Raw genomic sequence first — 17,977 nt, 5'->3', positions numbered from 1 at the left:
TAATATATAGAAAATAAAGATCATTTACAACTCTCATGAGGAAAATGGACTGAAAACGGATGAATGATAGTTTATTAACATGGAAAACATAGGCATTGGGTAACTGTAAGTAAAAGTCCCCTCTGCCTTTGTTGAAAAAAAAAATTCTTGTGAAGTGAATAATATTGTAAGAATTATTCTTTAACATAAGTGTTGAATCAGTTAAAAACTAAAAGAGGCAATTTGGCCCATGAAAGGTGCTATATAAAATGTAGGTTATGAACAGTGTTACTTGTCCTCAGAGATTGGTTCATGAATTCAGAAATTAAGGCTATTTTTCAGATTGACGTCTGGACTCTACCTTCAAGTTTCCCAGTGTGTGACGGCCCTTCTGTCAGCTTCCTCATGGTTTTAAGCTCCACGTCTTTCTCAGGATTCCCCATCTCTGATGATCGCCAGCTCTGTGGGCTTTCTCAAGAGGGACTTCTCTTTTATCTCTGAAGGGCTGGGTCAGGGGGAGGGGGGACTGTTGTGTGGAAATGCACCCAATTCCTTCGCCTGCTATTGCATCATGTCTGCCTGTGTGCTTAGTATTGCACAGACCTTTTTAGCCCTGCTGAGCTCTGCCATGCTCAGCTCTGCTCAGCTTAGTTCAGTTTAGCTCAACTCTGCTCATCTTAGCTCTGCTCAGCTCAGACCTGCTCAGCCCTGTGTCGCAAATCGCACACAAGCATGCAGGCAGCCAGGCGCCTACCTGGTTTGTGTCTGCTGAAGACCAGTGCTGGCCAGAGCACAGGGAAATATGGACGAGGAGGATGAATTGAACTTCTGTCCTATTTCGGTTTTACCCTAACTTTCGGAATTTGGTCACAAAGGTCCTACTGGTCCAAGGGTCCTTCCATGTGGCTCAAAGGGCAAAGACATTTCTCCTCCTGCGATCAAGCGTTTGAGCCTGGATTACTTCACTAGCCACTTATAGGTCAGGATTCTAGTGACAAGTTCCAAAATAATTTAAAAGAGAATCCAAGTTTGCAGGGAAAAATTTAAACAATTGACAAAGACCTCTTCAACAATTTAACCTTACAAACCTTATACAGTAATATATATAGTGTGCAACCAAATAGTCTTAACTTCAGCCATCAAAGTAAACACAGACTCACTCTAAATAAATGATGTACCTAATGTAAAAAGGTGATTTTGTATCTTTTGTTCATGACACAGATATAAAAGAAGAATCATAAAATATTTTGAGTGTAACAAGAATCTTATTTCTTTTTTTCTCTTACTTTGACCATGTACTGGGTTCTCTTTGCAAGAACACCAGAACATAATTGAGGTTTGCACAGTATGTTTGTTTTCAAAACAAAGTCAACATCTTTATTAGATTATCCCTTTAGATACAATTTGTAATTTGTTTTAGAGCAATTTTTACTTTCATCCTCTAATTGCATCCTGTAGATAAAGTAAAGTCTACAGCCTCAAAGATGTGTTGTATCGGCACAGCTCTGGACTTTCCCTGCTGAATTCCCTTGACTTTGCACGGCAGCTGTGCTCTGAGGAAAAGATGACAAATCCAGAGCTGATCTCATTTTCACATTCTCATAAATGTTGTATATCTTTAAACTGCACTGAGATAGAAAGTGCAACCGAAAGAGGAACCTGCCTTCATTTACAAGTCTGATTCAAATAAGCTACTATCATTGACAGGACAAGAAAACTCTCATATAAAATTTGGTGTGTTTTACGCCTGCCTTTTGTGGGCTGGACAATTTCTTTAGCACTTTCATAGTTAGAAACTGCTAAAACTACTATCATATTTTTTAATTCGATATACCAATGCTGAGACACTTCAATAAGTTCTAATTCAATGATGTATTATTAATTTATTGTTAAAAATCATTGATAGATTTGTTAATAAATTATTGGATAATAATATTTCATAAAGTTAATAATTAAATAAGTAATAATGTTTTTTTGTTGTTTATTATTTGCACACAGGCCATGCTGTGTCATTTCCATCAGAGGAAATGAAACTGAAAATTTTGAGGATTGACAGTAAGTTTCCATTTCCTAAGGCTGACATCAGCAGTACCTGAGGGTTTATATCGGCTGCAGTCCCTCGCCCAAGTCGCACAGCCTCACGGCCTGGAGAAAGAGCAGAAGCAGCAAGAAAGAGCAGCGGCTCACCTTGACGAACTCTGAGGAATGACTTCATAAAATCTCCTCATGAAGATCAAGATCTTGTCGCTATTCAGCCATTTGGTTAAGATCAAATATGTGTGGCCTGACCACAGTTCTTGGCCTTCCTGAGGTCTAGACGGAGATCGAAGACTCCTGAAGCGTGCCTGAGCCAGTGTCACTTTGGGTTGAGCCCATCAGTTTAAGGCTAGGCAGCAGCTGAGCTGTGTGGGAACCAGTATTTTCTCCCCTTCTTTTCTCCTCACCTTTCCTTTTATCTCTGCCTCCTTGACCTCCTGGCTAGGGTTGAGTGTGCGTGGCCTAACCACAATGCTCTCTCCCCCCCTTGAGACCTGGAAGCTTCTCTTCCTCTCTCTTCCTGCTCTTTCTTTCTACCTCCTTTGCCTCTAGGCTGAAAGTGTGCGTGGCCTGCGGACGCACTCTTCTTTCTCACTTTCTCTGCATCCTCTGGCAGAATGGCAGAAACAAGGACCACTGGAAGAAGGTGGAAGAAGAAACGCCATGGCATCCTTCCTCGAGGGACTGCTGCGCCTTGCGGTGGAGGAAATCTTTTGCCTCCAGACAAGTCAGTCTGGTGCTTACATAGAGATTTGGGGGGTGGGAACTAAACCCCCCTCTCTCTAATTTTCTGGTGGAACCGATGAGGAAAGGAAACCAGAGGACCATCACAATGCACATGTTTAACCCCAACCTGCCAACGGAGCTGGTAACCACTTTCTTGGAGAGACACAAGTGAACGTGATATCCCAGCACCGGGACTTGAGGGACTGTAGTTCGCTGTCCGGACTGGCCAGCGCCAGTATCAAGTCCTCCTGAGGAAAGACCTAGACACCAGGGACTGGGAGCAGCAGAGTAAGACCTCAACATCATCATCCCTACACTCTACCCTAAAGTGGACTCAGAGACAAACAGGTTGGGGGGCGGGTGGGGACATCTGGGACAATTTTATTCAGGAAGCCAAGGCAGCAGAGGATAGAACTACAGGACTGCATTATTTTGGGACATTTGTTGGGTAATGGGGGCCCACTGGGGTATGTGGCATTACGCGGGGGCATGTTCAGTGTGGAGGCGGAGACCTGGATTAAGTGTGATGCGTTGCCTTAGCAACCACAGGTGACCAGGCTAATTTAGGACAAGCCGTAGCTGTGGAGGCCCCTTAAGAGCTCACTGAGCACCTCCCCGGAGGGACAGACAAGCATGATTCCAGTCCCGATACCCCGCAAGGAGATAACATTCCAGTGACAGTCCCAGACGGGATTGAGTCAGAGAGTGTTGAGGCCTCATTTTTGCTTCCGTTGATCTTTTTTTTTATTTTCTTCTGCTGTGAGGATTCAGCGGGGCACGTTGACTTCTCTTTTGTTTTTTGCCCTGCTCTTTTTCTTTCAGTCTGGACCCCGATAAATAGGGATAGTCCAGACTAGAAACAACTGTTCCAAGTGGTCTTTCTTTGCTCCCTGGACTGGACCCGATAAATAGGGACAGTCCAGTGTGGCTGTCGCTGTGCCAAGCAATGAGCTTTTTCCTTTTTTTTAATGGTTTTTGCTAACCTCACTCCGGTGCCTCCACCCCCTCAAATGGGGCATCGACTTTTACCGGTGTACTCTGGGTGTTGAGTGGACGCCAAGGAATGTTGTTAGCCACTGGGAAATAAAAGGGCACTTTAGCCATATTAGTATTTGTTGCTGGTCTCTGCATGCACTGCTGATTCTGGGAGATGAAAACAACCTGAGGACAAGGACAAGGACGTAAGGATATTAGCTAGGTGCTTAGCCACGTACAAGGCAGGAATAATTCCTGTTTAAGGGGTCACCTCTCCCCTTTTTCTTTAGGCACAGTAAAAATGAAATAAGGTGTGACTTCAACAGCTGTTGGAAGAGTTTTGTTAAAAGCCTGGGAATATCTCTGTTTTCCTTCAGTAATTGATAGGATATCATCATACCCAGGAAATTAATCTTGAGTGCTTCTAGAAGCTGTAACATGTCTTGCCTCTTCTATACAAATGCTATTTCATTTGGAACATTGTCTTTCCTAAGCCTCAGGCATGTTGCTGAATTCTTCCCTGATAAACATCTGAGTGAAATATCCACTGAATTTGTCAGACATTTTCGTCTCATTGTTGAGACATTTCCTGTTGTTATCCCAGAGATATTCTATTTCATCCTCCACCGAGTAAGATAAAAAAACACAATAATCATCTGCTGAAGACCGGGTCAAGGTTGTAGCTTGTGAATTTTTCTTTGTGTGGGACACCAGGTCCAAGTTGGGAGCTGATGTTGAATAGACTCTGATTAATGTTGTTCATTTTCAGACGTGGTGCTCAATGGACAGCTATGAAGCTTGTCTGGGGTATCTGGGTATACAGAGGCCTTTATCTGACTAAACTGGATTCCAGTATACTGTGGAATACTACTCTCATCCAGCCTGCTTTTCAGTGGCAACAACATATAAGGCTCTAAGAACATGGGTTTCATTTGTTTTCATCAGTTCTGTTCAATTCAGCTGTATCTGTTTATTATAGAGGTCTTTACATTTAATAGACCCTCTCATTGTATGCTGTTTCTAAAATGTTAGCATTAAAAATAATTTTAATTTAGCTCTCATTGTATTTAGAATAAAATGGACCCCTTCTATTTATGGTACAGACTGAAATTACCCGTCTTACAAGGACATTTATTTGCCACTGTACCCATTAAGTTTGGCAGTATGGCTGTTTTTTTGTCCTTATTAGAATTACTGTAAAGCAGGGATTGGTCATCCTAGGAGTTGGATCAGGTTTCACAGATCACTCTTAAAATCAGCAATTTCTAAACAATCTGAACAATTTCAGTTTGAGCATTAAAGCTTTTAATTTGATCATTGAATTGAAGGATCATAAGGAATGAAAATGCAAGCAGCTTGTAGTTCCAAGATACTGCATTTGGCTTGGTTGACTTAATTGAACCTAAAAGCCAACTAAAGTATTAAATGTGTTGTGTTCCAGTCTTTCCAAATTGCCTATTTAATGGTAACTTACAGTATAAGAACTTCTAGATTCAAGCAGGCAACCCATCCTGATACTGTAGTTATGCCTTTGAATGGAATTGTTATTATTTACAGTATATGCCTAGCAGGAACACTTCTGGGGGTGAATACCTAATATACAATATTAGCTAAAGAAATCACAACAAAGTCATTCAAAAACAGTTAAAAATATGAAATGTGAAAAACCTAAACTGTGAGTTTCAGATTAGATTAGCATGAATGAGTATGAACTATAAAATATGTTCTTTAGGTTTAAACATTATATATATCCCATTTGTAACCTTTCTTTCAGCATAAACATTTCATTGTGTCCATTTTTATTTACCTATATTATTTTAACTCAAACTAAAAACAATATCTGCAAATGTTACAATGAATCATCAAAATGAATAATAAAACTAAGCAGTCTATATGTAGTACTACAAGAAACCTGAACTTGATGTTTAGTCTGTTATCTCAGTGGGAGAGATGATCAGTGGGCCAGAGTTTTTGCCATCATCATTGATGTTGGGACTGAAGTATGGATACAGTTTCTCAGTGAAGGTGTCAGTGAAAGTGTAGATGTGATTCCTGGTCTCCACATTGTAAAAGGAGACCTGTCTCTCCTCATAATCCAAGTATATCCCCACCTTCTTGGGTTTTGTACTCAGTGATAGGAGAACAGAGGTGCCTTCAAGTGCCCTATATTCATTATTCCTTAACCACATAGTCCAGTAGCCATTCTTGGGACTCAGTGTAATATCCCCCTTCCTTTTGATGGACTCTCTCGCAATTCCTAAACTCCATTTAGTCTTCTCCCCCACCTCCACCTCCCAGTAGTGTCTCCCAGAGGAGAATTCCTCCCTGCCCAGGACACAAACAACAGGATCAAATCTCTGTGGAGAATCAGGTAGAGTCTGTCTTTGATCACCCAGCCTCACTTGTTTCCCATCCGCGGACAGGATGAGACTGGGATGTGCTGAATTGGGATCCAGTGTCACATCAACTGTTTAGGAAAGAAACAACAATGACCAATGAGAACTGTACATATACTGTATGATTTAACATAAATGTATGACTCTATTTTTACTTTTACAATGTTTCTGTTCAGAGTTGAGTGTGACCTGGTGTGGTGATGACAGGAAACAGTATTGAAGAGAGATGATGGGAAAACCGTACCTGAGGCCTCACGAATCCACTTCCACACTGGGGAAAAAAGGAGTTTAGTTATTTGTGTGCTGCGAAGTCAGGTCCATTGACACAATCCACACTGGTGTATTCGTAAAGCATTTTCTGGCATGTAAGGTTTTTGACAATTGTGTTTTTGTTATCAGAACAAAAACTCTCTTTGTGTGTGCAGTAGTTCCAAAGTCTAGCAATTTGACAGATAATTAAATGCCATACAACTTGAATACTGTACTGTGCTAAGGCTGTTAGAAAATGAAATATAGTTTAATGACAAATGTTCTACAGTAAGTAATACTACTATAAACAAAATAGCAAATGAGAGTTTAGCCCTTGACATCTAAATTTTTTTCTAGTTAAATCCATCTTGTATGAATGTTCTTATGTTTGCAGTTATTTAACTGATAATATTTATATATTATGGTCATTTATAGCCACTCAATCATATTCTATGATAATTATTATTAATTTGACCTTCCTAGAACAGGAAATGTAAGTAGGTAAGGTTGATTGTAAATTTTAATCACATTTATATATAATTAAATGATATATATATATATATATTTGTATACTGTATTAAATATATTTAAAATATGAATACAAACTGTATCTTCATGATTTTGCAGGTATTTAATCAATCAATTCTATATAATGGATTTAAATCGATTCAATCACGTGCTAGGATTTTTATTCAAAATTATATATTACTAGACCTTTCAAGAGAAAATGAAAAGACAAATTGTTACCTGGTATGGGGGTAACTCCTTCCTTTCCTGTTGTGAAGAAAATCGGCACTTACTGAATATATTAATAATACTTCTTCATTATTTTACTGTCTGTGTTTTTACTTACAGGTCACTGTCGAAATAAAGGAAACACCAAGTATCTTACTAGGGTGTTGGGCCAACAACGAGCAGCTACGCAACTTGACATAGATTCTACAAGTGAATGGAACTGTACTGGACACCATTTTTTCAAGAGAAAACCATCGTGTTCTCATGAAAGAATGAGATGAATGTTTTTGTTGGTGGTGGTGGAAAACGCTGTCTCACTCCAGAATCTCCCATAAGCGTTTAATGGGGTTGAGATCGGGTGACTGGGATGGCAGTGGCATCGTTTTCATGCTCATCCAACCATTTCCTTTCCCTTTCCCTCAGACCTTCATGCAAATATCATATGTACAATGTTTCTATTGAGAGATTACTAACATTTTCCACATGGCTGTGATCTGGAAAAATGTCCTAACCCTAACCCTAGTTTTTCTGTTTCTGTTTTATAATGTGCTTTTGGTTATGACCTAATATTAATATAAAAGCTGTGTTAAAACTATAACTGAAATTAAAATAAGTATTTCAAATAAAACCAACTTACTTGAATACTCAGAAAACACACGTCTGACTGAAATAAAAGAAAATTGACAGTAAGTGAGCATAAAGTCTGTCTTTTCAGAATTACAAAAATACAAATAAAATCAATTCAGTTTTTGTGGTGTTGACTGTTCATCCTGTGGTTTTTCAGGAAAAGGTGTCACATTTGAATTATTCACACAAAGCTTTAAGGCTTTACTATGCTTGGCTTGAGGAACAATAGCTTGGCCATGTTACTTATCCAGTCAGAACTCTCCTACAAATTAACAATGGGACAGACATCGGTGGTCTAGTGGGATTGGTAGAAGGATGCTTGGCTGAAGACTGGTGTCAAGAAAGGTCTGATTTCTCCGTGTATATACCCAATTGGCTTTAACCCACTTGTCTTGAAAGATTGCAACTTGGCCATGTGGAGCAAGTGCTCATAACTCGTCTATAAAATTAACTGATTGGTGGGATGTTATTGCTGGAAGGGTTCCTGTGCAAATAATTTTGGGAAGAGAAGACTGAAGCCTAGTATTGATACTTTAGTGAGCTGGTGGGAGTTGGGGTATTCTCTTTCTCACAAAAATACATGGAGTAGTACAGATCAAATTAATAACGTAGTGATTTACCGGTCTTGTTGGTGTCACTGAGGAAGCACATCTCTATGGGAAGATAGTTGGCCTTCATGCTGCTGTAGAGATGCTGTAGTCTGGAGTTCTCAGCCTCTTCATCCTCCAATTCCTTCTGTAGCTCTGGGTGACAAAAAACACATTTTAGTGCAAGATAAGACATATTTTCAATGTAATCCTTTATTCAAGCAGAGAGCATGATTGTAACTTTAGCAACAGTGAAATAGCACCTAAATGCTTGTTTAGGGTGTGTTCATGAAAAGTAAATTATTTCTCCATATGGAAATAAATTTAATGTGTATGTACCCTATGAGGCATATTAATCACTGCCGAAATATACTAGGTGAATATTGAGAAACTGTTACTCACCTGTCACGGACGTCCAAAGGGACTAACCGTGGGGAGCAGGAGAGCAGAAAAAGACCCATATGCGTAGCGGCGAGACGGGAAAAAGGCCCGGGCTCATTAGTGCAAAGAGTTCAGGAATGCCGTATAGAAACCTATGCCCTCAGGGAGCAGACGTGGGGCGCCCTGGTGCTAGGCGGGTCTCAGGACATCCGAACGTCAATGCTGAGCGAGGACAGAGTGCAAGACCCGGAAATATATAGCCCAAGGGAAAGAGAGGGACAGGAAGGACAGCAGACCGGAAACTAGGGACAGGTCAGAGAAGGAGCGCCCTCTGGCTGCAGAGGGCGTGACATCACCAGGGGCAGCCCAGTGGCAAATGGTGACCAATGCTGTCTCGCAGCGCTGAGGTCTTGAATTCAAATGTGCAGTTTGTGTGTTCTCCCCATGTTCGCATGGGTATCCTCCGGGTGCTCCAGATTCCTCCCACAGTCCAAAGACATAGGGGTAGGTTAACTGACTTCTGGGAAGATTGGCCTAGGTGTGAAATGTGTTTGAATTTGTACAGTATCTGTCTTCCCTGTGATGGGCTGGTGTCCCTTACAGAGTGTATCCTGGGGCCTATTGCTTGCTGAAATAGGATCCAGCTTCCCTGCAATCCGGAATTGGATGAGGTGGTTAGAAAAAGGATGGATGTGGCTCACCCGTCTTGGAGCTCTGTGTAAGTCGACAGCTTCTGGTTACATTGCTGTAGTTTCTCTGCAGGTCTGAATGGTCTCTCTGAAGGTCAGAGTGTCCTCTTTGTAGTGTCTCCAGTTTCTTCTGTAGCTCTGGATAATCAACAGATGAAACGCAGGAATATATTTTAGATAAACATTAAAGTGACCATCAGGCATCTCAAAGTTGTCAATAAAAAACATAAAAGATTGAAGTGTGAAGCTCAGTAGGAACAAGTAATAGGTTTATTCCATGCTGAAAAAAAGAAGAAAGAGAACACAACGTTTCGGCCGTGGAGCCTTCTTCAGGTGAAGCTCAGTGGGATGTGAAGTTCATTATTGAAGAAGCAACATTTAGTCATAAATGTTTACCAGTCTTGGTTTTCTGCATAAGCTGACAACTTCCAGTCACATTGCCATAGTTTCTCTGCAGGTCTGAATGGTCTCTCTGAAGGTCAGCGTGCTCTCTTCGAAGAGTCTGCAGCTTCTTCTGTAGCTCTGCCCAATGGAGAGAAGGTAAATGACTTTTTCTTTCCAGATCAACTTTGTCATGAGGAGAGGGTAATGAGGGATATTTTAAAAGTTACAAAATATGATTACTATATTTTCTTGCCAGTTCAGGTACAAAGAAGAAATTGTGTGAATTGGGTTCCTGCAACCTGTCATGGGCTGAGACCTGAAATTGGTCAATAAACAGTTGGAAGAAGGTTTGTTGGTCACCAGTGAGATATGAATGGATAAACATAAAGCTCACCAGTGTTGGATCTCTGCGTGAGAAGATGGCTGTCTGTCACATTCCTGTAGTTTCTCTGTAGATCTGAAAGTTCTCTCTGAAGACTAGAATGTTGTCTTTGAAGAGACTCCAGAGTCTTCTGCAGTTCTGGACAAAGACCACAAGGGACTTATATTTCCTAATCTTGGAGTCGTTAGAATAAAACTTTAAATTTATGATCAACTGAAGTAAAGAAAGGAGGAACTATAAAAAAAACTCATTGTATTGTCATATTTCATCATATTGGTCCTATTTGAATTTGTTTCAGCTAAACATTATTATATATTAGCCCACAGCTATATCACCCTGCAATTCACAGCTGGCAGCCCCACTGAAGCTCAGTAGGTGTGAGTCTGGTCAGTACCTGGATGAGAGACCTCTTGTTAAAGCTAAGGTTGCTGCTGGAAGAGCTGTTAGTGGAACCAGTAGAGGGGGCTCACCCTGTGGTCTGCGTGGGTCCTGATATCTCAGTATAGTGACGAGGACACTATATTGTAAGATAAGCATTGTCCTTTAAATGAGACATAAAACTGAGGTCTTGACTCTATGTGGTCATTAAAAAACCCAGAGCATTTCTCGAATAGTATGGGGATGTTAACCCCAATGTCCTGGCCAAATTTTCCCCTGGCCTTTACCAATCATGGCCTCTTAATAACACTCATTTATTAAATGGCTTGATCACTCTGTTCTCCTCCCTACTGAGAGCTGATGTGTGGTAAGAGCACTGGAGCATCATCCAGGTGGGGCTGCACACTGGTGGTGGAGAGGATCCCCATTACCTGTAAAACGCTTTGAGTGGAGTGTCCAGAAAAGCACTATTTAACAGTAAAGAATTATGATATAATCCGATATTTAAGATAATTATCTATGAAAAGCCATAAAGTGTCACGAATAAAGGCCAATTTGATGTGAGGTCTTTAGAAAGGAAGCAACATATAATTACAAAAGTTTACCAGTCTTGGATTTGTGCAGCAGTTCACAAGTGCCGGTGACATTGCTGTATCTTCTCTGCAGGTTTGAATGGTCTCTCTGCAGGTCAAAGTTCTCTCTTTGCAGAGCCTGCAGCTTCTTCTGTTGCTCTGCACAATGGAGAGACATTAAATGCCATGTTTCACCAAGAGAAATCTGTCTTGAGGAAATGGTGAAATCTTTCAAAGCCTTGAAAGAGGATGACACTGTGAAGTCATTTGACAATGGATATTTAACAGTTGTCAGGATAATAATACAGTAAATGCATTTTCCTTCCAATGTAACTACAAACAAGACATATTTTGCTGAGGATATAACCATAAACATCTGGCATGGGCTGAGACCAGAAATTGGTCAATGAACTGTTGGAGAGAAGGTTTGTTGATCACTAGAGAGGTAGGAATATCAAAACATGATGTTTCACCAGTGTTGGTTCTCTGTGTGAGAAGATGGCTCTCTGACACATTTCTGTAGCTTCTCTGTAGATCTGAAAGGCTTCTCTGAAGGTTAGAATGTTGCTTTTGAAGGGTCTCCAGGCTCTTCTGCAGTTCTGGATATAGAACACAAGGAATGTATTTCACCTAATCTTGGAGCCATTGTTAGAGTAGAACTTTTAGTTGATGATCAACAGAAGTAAAGAGAGGAACATTAAAAAATCTCCTTGTATTGTTTTGTAGAGCACAAAAAGTAACTCACCAGTCTTTGACTGCTGTGTGAGCTGACAGTTTCTTGTCACATTGGTACAGTTTCTCTGTAGATCCAAACAGTCTCTCTGGAGGTCACTGTGGTCTGTTTGAAGGGTTTGCAGTTTCTTCTCCACCTCTGGATGTTACAGAAAAGAAATATTTGAATTTGTTTTAGCTAAACATTATGATGTTATCCAGTCCTAAAAGAATCAGCAATAAAGAGCCATAAGATATAAAATAGCTCAACGTGACATAATAGTCATCATTAAAGAAGCAACTGATAATCAAACATTTGCCAGTATTGGATTTGTGCACAAGCTCACAAGTGTCAGAAACATTATGGTAATTTCTCTGTAGACCCGAATGGTCTATGTGAAGGTCAAAGTGCTCTCTTTATCTGTAGATAAAGAGGATGAGATGTGATCTAGACCATCACAAAGGTCTACACCTGTCTTGGCTTGTTTTATAAGCTGACTGTGTTCCGTGACATTGCTGTAGTCTCTCTGAAGGTCGGAAAGGCCTCCCTGAAGGTCAAAGTTGTCTCTTTGAAGGGTCTTCAGTGAATTCTGTAGTTCTTGATGCCAAACACAAGAACTTTCATGTACTTTTGTAAACTCTGTTGGCGTACATCTTCAGGATGATCATTGAAAAGCCATGGTGGAAAACGTTCTGAACCTATTAAGTTGTAGGTCATCACTGAATGATCTCGGTGAAAATCAACATTTTACCTTTGATGGGTCTCAAGATTTTTGCAAAATTTGGATATACAGTAATGGAAAAAATAATTGTCACATTTGGCTTCATCCTTATTCGCTTCTGAAATAATGGAGAATAAAAGCCAGCAGAACTTAGTGCATCCTGCTAACATCTCCTTTTGTCCACAAATGAAGAACTAAAACATCTATAAGATGTCTGATGTCATAATTTGATCATTCATATCACTATTTACAGATACAATTAAATAATGATAATGTCTATTTATATTAGACTCTATTGCTAGAGTCCCAGAATGCTCTGTATACTTCAGTATTATACAAACACAAAATATTCTCAGTGCAATGCACTCCTGCTCCTATTCCACTTTTAGCTGAGAAATTATTTGATTAGTACATTTTTGTTTATATTATTTCATTAGTTAATAGAAGCTCTAGAGAATAAATGATAATTTACCAGTGCTGTATCTCTGTGAAAGCAATTGGCCGTTTGACACATTCCTGTAACTTTCCTGTAGATCGGAGTGGTCTTTCTGAAGGGTAGAGTGCTCTTTTTGAAGGCTCTCCAGAGACATCAGAAGTTCTGGGTGAAGCACATAAGAGATATTTTCAGTTGATCTTGAAACCTGGGATTATGTACAGTAAGTCCTCAAAATAGCCAGCAGCCATATCACCCTGCAACTCACAACTGGCAGCCCCACTGGAGCTCAGCAGGTGTGAGCCTGGTCAGTACCTGGATGGGAGACCTCCTGGGAAAAACTAAGGTTGCTGCTGGAAGAGGTGTTAGTGGGGCCAGCAGGGGGCGCTCACCCTGTGGTCCGTGTGGGTCCTAATGCCCCAGTATAGTGACGGGGACGCTATACTGTAAACAGGCACCGTCCTTCGGATGAAACTTAAAACCGAGGTCCTGACTCTCTGTGGTCATTAAAAATCCCTGGGCGTTTCTCGAAAAGAGTAGGGGTGTTACCCTGGTGTCTTAGGAATTTAGCATAGTAGGTACAGGTTTGTGTCCTGGCCAAATTTCCCATTGGCCCTTACCAATCATGGCCTCCTAATAATCCCCCTCTATGAATTGGCTTCATTACTCTGCTTTCCTCCCCACTGATTGCTGATGTGTGGTGAGCGTTCTGGTGCACTATGGCTGCCGTCACATCATCCAGGTGGATGCTGCACATTGGAGGTGGTGGAGGGGAGTCCCCATTACCTGTAAAGCGCTTTGAGTGGAGTGTCCAGAAAAGCGCTATGTAAGTGTAAGCAAATATTATTATTATTATTATTATTATTATTATTATTAAATGATTGTTTAAAGAGCCACACAAGAAAGAGGCTTATAACTGTAAACATCACCTGTCTTGGAGTTCAGTGTAAGTTGTGTAAGATGTTTAATGTTTTAAAAACATGAAACCTGGTGATATGAACCAGTCAATGGTACAGCAGAATAATATACTTTATTGCCTTAGCATGGTAGGAAAATCTGTACCTACTATGCTAAATTCCTAAGTAGGTGTCGAGTTAAGATTGAGAACATGCCAATAGAGATGCCTATCTCCCCAGTAAATTGCCAGTCCCAAAGAAGACTTGACTTGGATCCTACATGAATCCCACTAATGAGCGTGGAAAGACTCTCACCTAGTTGAACCTATTTGGCCTGACTATATTCTTCTAGTTACTAGCAGCAGACACAGCTATGACCGAGGCTATTACTCAGAATACAATTTGTTTCTTTTTACACACTTATAAATCTCAACCTGAGATTCTCTGAATTGACTCTTCTAAGGAATCATATGGGTTTTGTCACGATCGCTAACCCCTCCTCTTAAGGGAGCTCCAGCCCTTCCTTGTTCCTTCCCATTCTCTGCACCTGTTCCCTATTCCCGTTCCCCTTTAAAAGCCAGACGCTGACCTCACTCCTGGCTTCTCATTGATTTCCGTGTCGTGAGAGCCCGGGGTCCTGCAGCGTCTGGCTCCGTTATGGTTTTAGTTTCATGTTCCTGATTCCTTGTCCTGCCGGTCCCGACCCGGTTCTGGTTTTTAACTATGGATGGATCCCCTGGTCTTGGACTTAACCTCTCGTCTTGGATTCCTCCTCTGGATTTACCCTTGGATTGTTCGCCCTGGATTCACTCCCCCCGGACACTAGCACTGCATGGAATCGCCCCCCTGTCTCCTGACCGACTCCTGCATGATATTTTTCCCCTTGTGTCTTCACTATTCTGGATCGCGTCGTCCGCATAGGGCCCGGAAAGAACTGCTCGTGACAGAATGAGAAGCCAACACCCGGGCCCCGCGGACGGCATATTGGTACCTGGACTCCATCCTTTTTATTTTTATTTTTTGTTTAGGGCTTCGGAGCCGCCCTGGAAAGGAGGGGCGTACTGTCACGATCGCTAACCCCTCCTCTTAAGGGAGCTCCAGCCCTTCCTCGTTCCTTCCCATTCTCTGCACCTGTTCCCTATTCCCGTTCCCCTTTTAAAAGCCAGACGCTGACCTCACTCCTGGCTTCTCATTGATTTCCGTGTCGTGAGAGCCCGGGGTCCTGCTGCGTCTGGCTCCGTTATGGTTTTAGTTTCATGTTCCTGATTCCTTGTCCTGCCGGTCCCGACCTGGTTCTGGTTTTTAACTATGGATGGATCCCCTGGTCTTAGACTTAACCTCTCGTCTTGGATTCCTCCTCTGGATTTACCCTTGGATTGTTCGCCCTGGATTCACTCCCCCCGGACACTAGCACTGCATGGACACGCCCCCCTGTCTCCTGACCGACTCCTGCATGATATTTTTCCCCTTGTGTCTTCACTATTCTGGATCGCGTCGTCCGCATAGGGCCCGGAAAGAACTGTTCGTGACAGGTTTATTCAGACATCCTCCTGCGACTCTGCATAGCTTTTTAAGGAGAGGCTGTGTATAGGTGCAGCTAAGTTCCCCGATTGCCTTACACAGATGTAGTGTAAAACGTATATTTTCCATGCCCTGGTGGCTCCTCCCTCTTTAAAATTCTTAAACCTGGCTGACCTCTTACATTAGCTTAACATTATTTTTGACATTAGACAAATAGTTTTTATGCTCAAAATACTGTATGTCTTACACTACATCTAGATATTTTTCAGGTTTTTAATAAACTTTATTTTATTTAGCACCTTTAAAGGTTGCTTTACAGAAAAAAATACAAGATATGCACAATGAGAGGAGACAGTAGATGGGGATGCTGAATATAGTAGGAACAGAGGGGTAAAGAACAGAACCAGTTAAGTAAAGGCTCTTCTAAAGAAGAAGGAGTTTTTTGATTTTAGGAGTTTAGAGAAGTGTGACTCTCTGATATCCTTGGAGATATAGGTCCAGAGCTTTGGGGCATAACAGGAGAAGGCCCTGTCACCCACAGAGTGTAAAAGGGGGGACTGATAGGAGACCAGATTTAAATGAGCAAAGGTTGCGAGGTGGAGAGTAGGACAATAGTAGCTCAGACAGGTACTGAGGTGCCAAGCCATGCAGAGCCTTATAGGTGAGTCAGCACAAAACTTGACAGGAAGCCAGTGCAAGGCTTCCAGGACAGGAGTAATGAGATCACTTGCACTAGATCTGGTCAGGATTCAGGATTTGGATATTCTGGAGTTTGTTCAATGTGAATTTAGAAAGCCCAGAAAGTAGACTGTTACAGTAGTCAATTCGGGAGAAGACAAATGTGTTGATCAGCTTTTCAGCCACAGTTAGTGATAACATACGACATGTCTGATAATTGGTAGACTGGTTTTTGACCAGACTGAGGTGAAAGAAAGATTTTCTGACAATATGTTGCACATCTGGGTCGAATATCACGCCTGAATCAAATATCTCCCCCACGTTTTTCAATTTAGTCTGAAGTTCAAGTACAGTGCCATCTGCAGATAGGGTTACAGCACAGGCTTTACAAAGTTGATGGGGGGTGCCAATAAGCTTGCATACCACAACATTGACAGAGATAGAACCATCTGAAGAGAATTCTACTTCTGACTTTTTAGTAAATAAAGTCAGTCTTATCAGCAATGGATAGCTGTTTTGCCCATCAGTGTGGTATATCTGATTTTGATCAGAGAAACGACTGACATGGAGTCACTGTGTAATGTATGTTAATTCCTGGTAATCTCAATTTTAAATGCAAAGCTTTTAAAAATGCAACCTTTACCAGTTATGAGGTTAGACGTGTTCATTCGGAAATGCTCCTGTTGGTTCTGCAGTGTTAGTGGATGTTCAGGAAGGCCACTTGCTTCAGAATGTTCCATTGACCTGTGGAAAACTGAATGGGCAAAAACATGTATGAGAAAACCAGCAACTCACTGACAACTCAGCAGAACTTCTCTTTGAATTGGTGAGTATTTGTTTTTTGCAAAAGCATCTTAGAACTGATAAGCAAACTTCAGTCTGCTCTACCAAATAAGCCATTTAGATAGAACAACATGTAATAAGACAAACATTGAAAGATTTACTTAGTAAATCAGTAAATCAGTATTTTTCTGTAATGTGATGTTATCACAGCAAATCCGTTTTCCATTATTGGTCATTTCTGTTTTCAACTCCAGGCAGTGTCACCAGTGTCCTGTTGGTCTCAGGTCTGGATTCAGGTGGTTAGAGAATTTGCTCTGCCTGTGTCTGTGACGGTTTCCACAACACGCTTTTGTTTCCTCCCCCCTCCCAGACATAAAGGTCAGGTTAGATTAGTTTCAGTTAGCTACTAAGTACCAACAGGACTAGATGGCCCAAGGACCTCCTCTACTTTGTAATCTGTCTCATGTTCTTATGTTTGATTGGCAGTCCTTGTCACGCCCTCTACAGCTAGAGGGCACTCCTACTCTGTCCTGTCCCTAGTTTCCTGTGCTTTGCTTGCCCTTCCAGTGTGTCTCTGTCTGGGGCTATATATTTCTGGGTCACGCTTTCCTCCTCGCTCAGCATTGATGTTCGGATGTCCTGAGACCCACCTAGCACTAGGTCGCCCCACGTCCACGGCCTGAGGGCATAGGTTTCTATACGGCATTTCCTGACCAGCTGAGCCCGGGCTAACCCCCGTCTCATCGCTACGCATAGGGTCTATTTTGCTCTCCTGCCATTCTACAGTTCTTCCCTTCCGACATCCATAACAGTCCTAGATTGCTCTCTGGGGCTTGCTCTCTGGTCCATGTTGGCTGAACAAATGTCCCATCCCCTGTTGATTCATGATACATTCTTAAAAACTATAGGTTTCTCTAGATTTATGGTATAAGATCTAGCCCACACTACCAGACCCTCCAGCACTACATTGGTGTTTAGATTGGGATTGGGAAGCCTGTGGTTGGATCAGTTGTGTACATGCAGCCCATCAAAAGGCGTAACCTTTGGAAGCTGGTGAGGTAGTGCCTCACACAGTTTCATATTTACACAAAGAAACTGCTCCCCACCCCACTACAGAGTCCAGGCCTTTTGGAGAT

At 41.6% G+C, this 17,977-nt stretch overlaps 1 protein-coding gene across 10 annotated transcripts in view; it reads right to left on the bottom strand.

Annotated features, from left to right (window-relative positions):
* Positions 1-17,977, bottom strand: part of LOC148660003 (uncharacterized) — a 95,365-nt gene that overhangs the window by 16,492 nt on the left and 60,896 nt on the right. For 7 of the 10 annotated variants that reach the window (XM_088634026.1, XM_088634024.1, XM_088634029.1 and 4 more), the window contains 4 exons: positions 11,843-11,968; positions 11,571-11,696; positions 11,131-11,256; positions 10,160-10,285 (listed from right to left, as the gene is read on the bottom strand). In XM_088634026.1, coding sequence (XP_088490152.1) covers positions 10,160-10,285; positions 11,131-11,256; positions 11,571-11,696; positions 11,843-11,968 — 504 coding nt within the window. Of the gene's footprint in view, positions 1-4,778; positions 6,185-6,357; positions 6,385-7,109; positions 7,137-7,734; positions 7,762-8,344; positions 8,468-9,393; positions 9,520-9,777; positions 9,904-10,159; positions 10,286-11,130; positions 11,257-11,570; positions 11,697-11,842; positions 11,969-12,280; positions 12,407-13,002; positions 13,129-16,701; positions 16,813-17,977 lie in introns of those variants that run through there. The other 3 variants (XM_088634030.1, XM_088634031.1, XM_088634035.1) reach the window with 2 other exon arrangements.

The sequence above is a fragment of the Lepisosteus platostomus genome, chromosome 6 (genome assembly GCF_059453375.1).
Source record: "Lepisosteus platostomus isolate fLepPlt1 chromosome 6, fLepPlt1.hap1, whole genome shotgun sequence".
Lineage (NCBI taxonomy): Eukaryota > Metazoa > Chordata > Actinopteri > Semionotiformes > Lepisosteidae > Lepisosteus > Lepisosteus platostomus.
The sequence above is the reverse complement of the archived record's forward strand: the minus strand, read 5'-3'. Positions and strand labels throughout refer to the sequence as shown.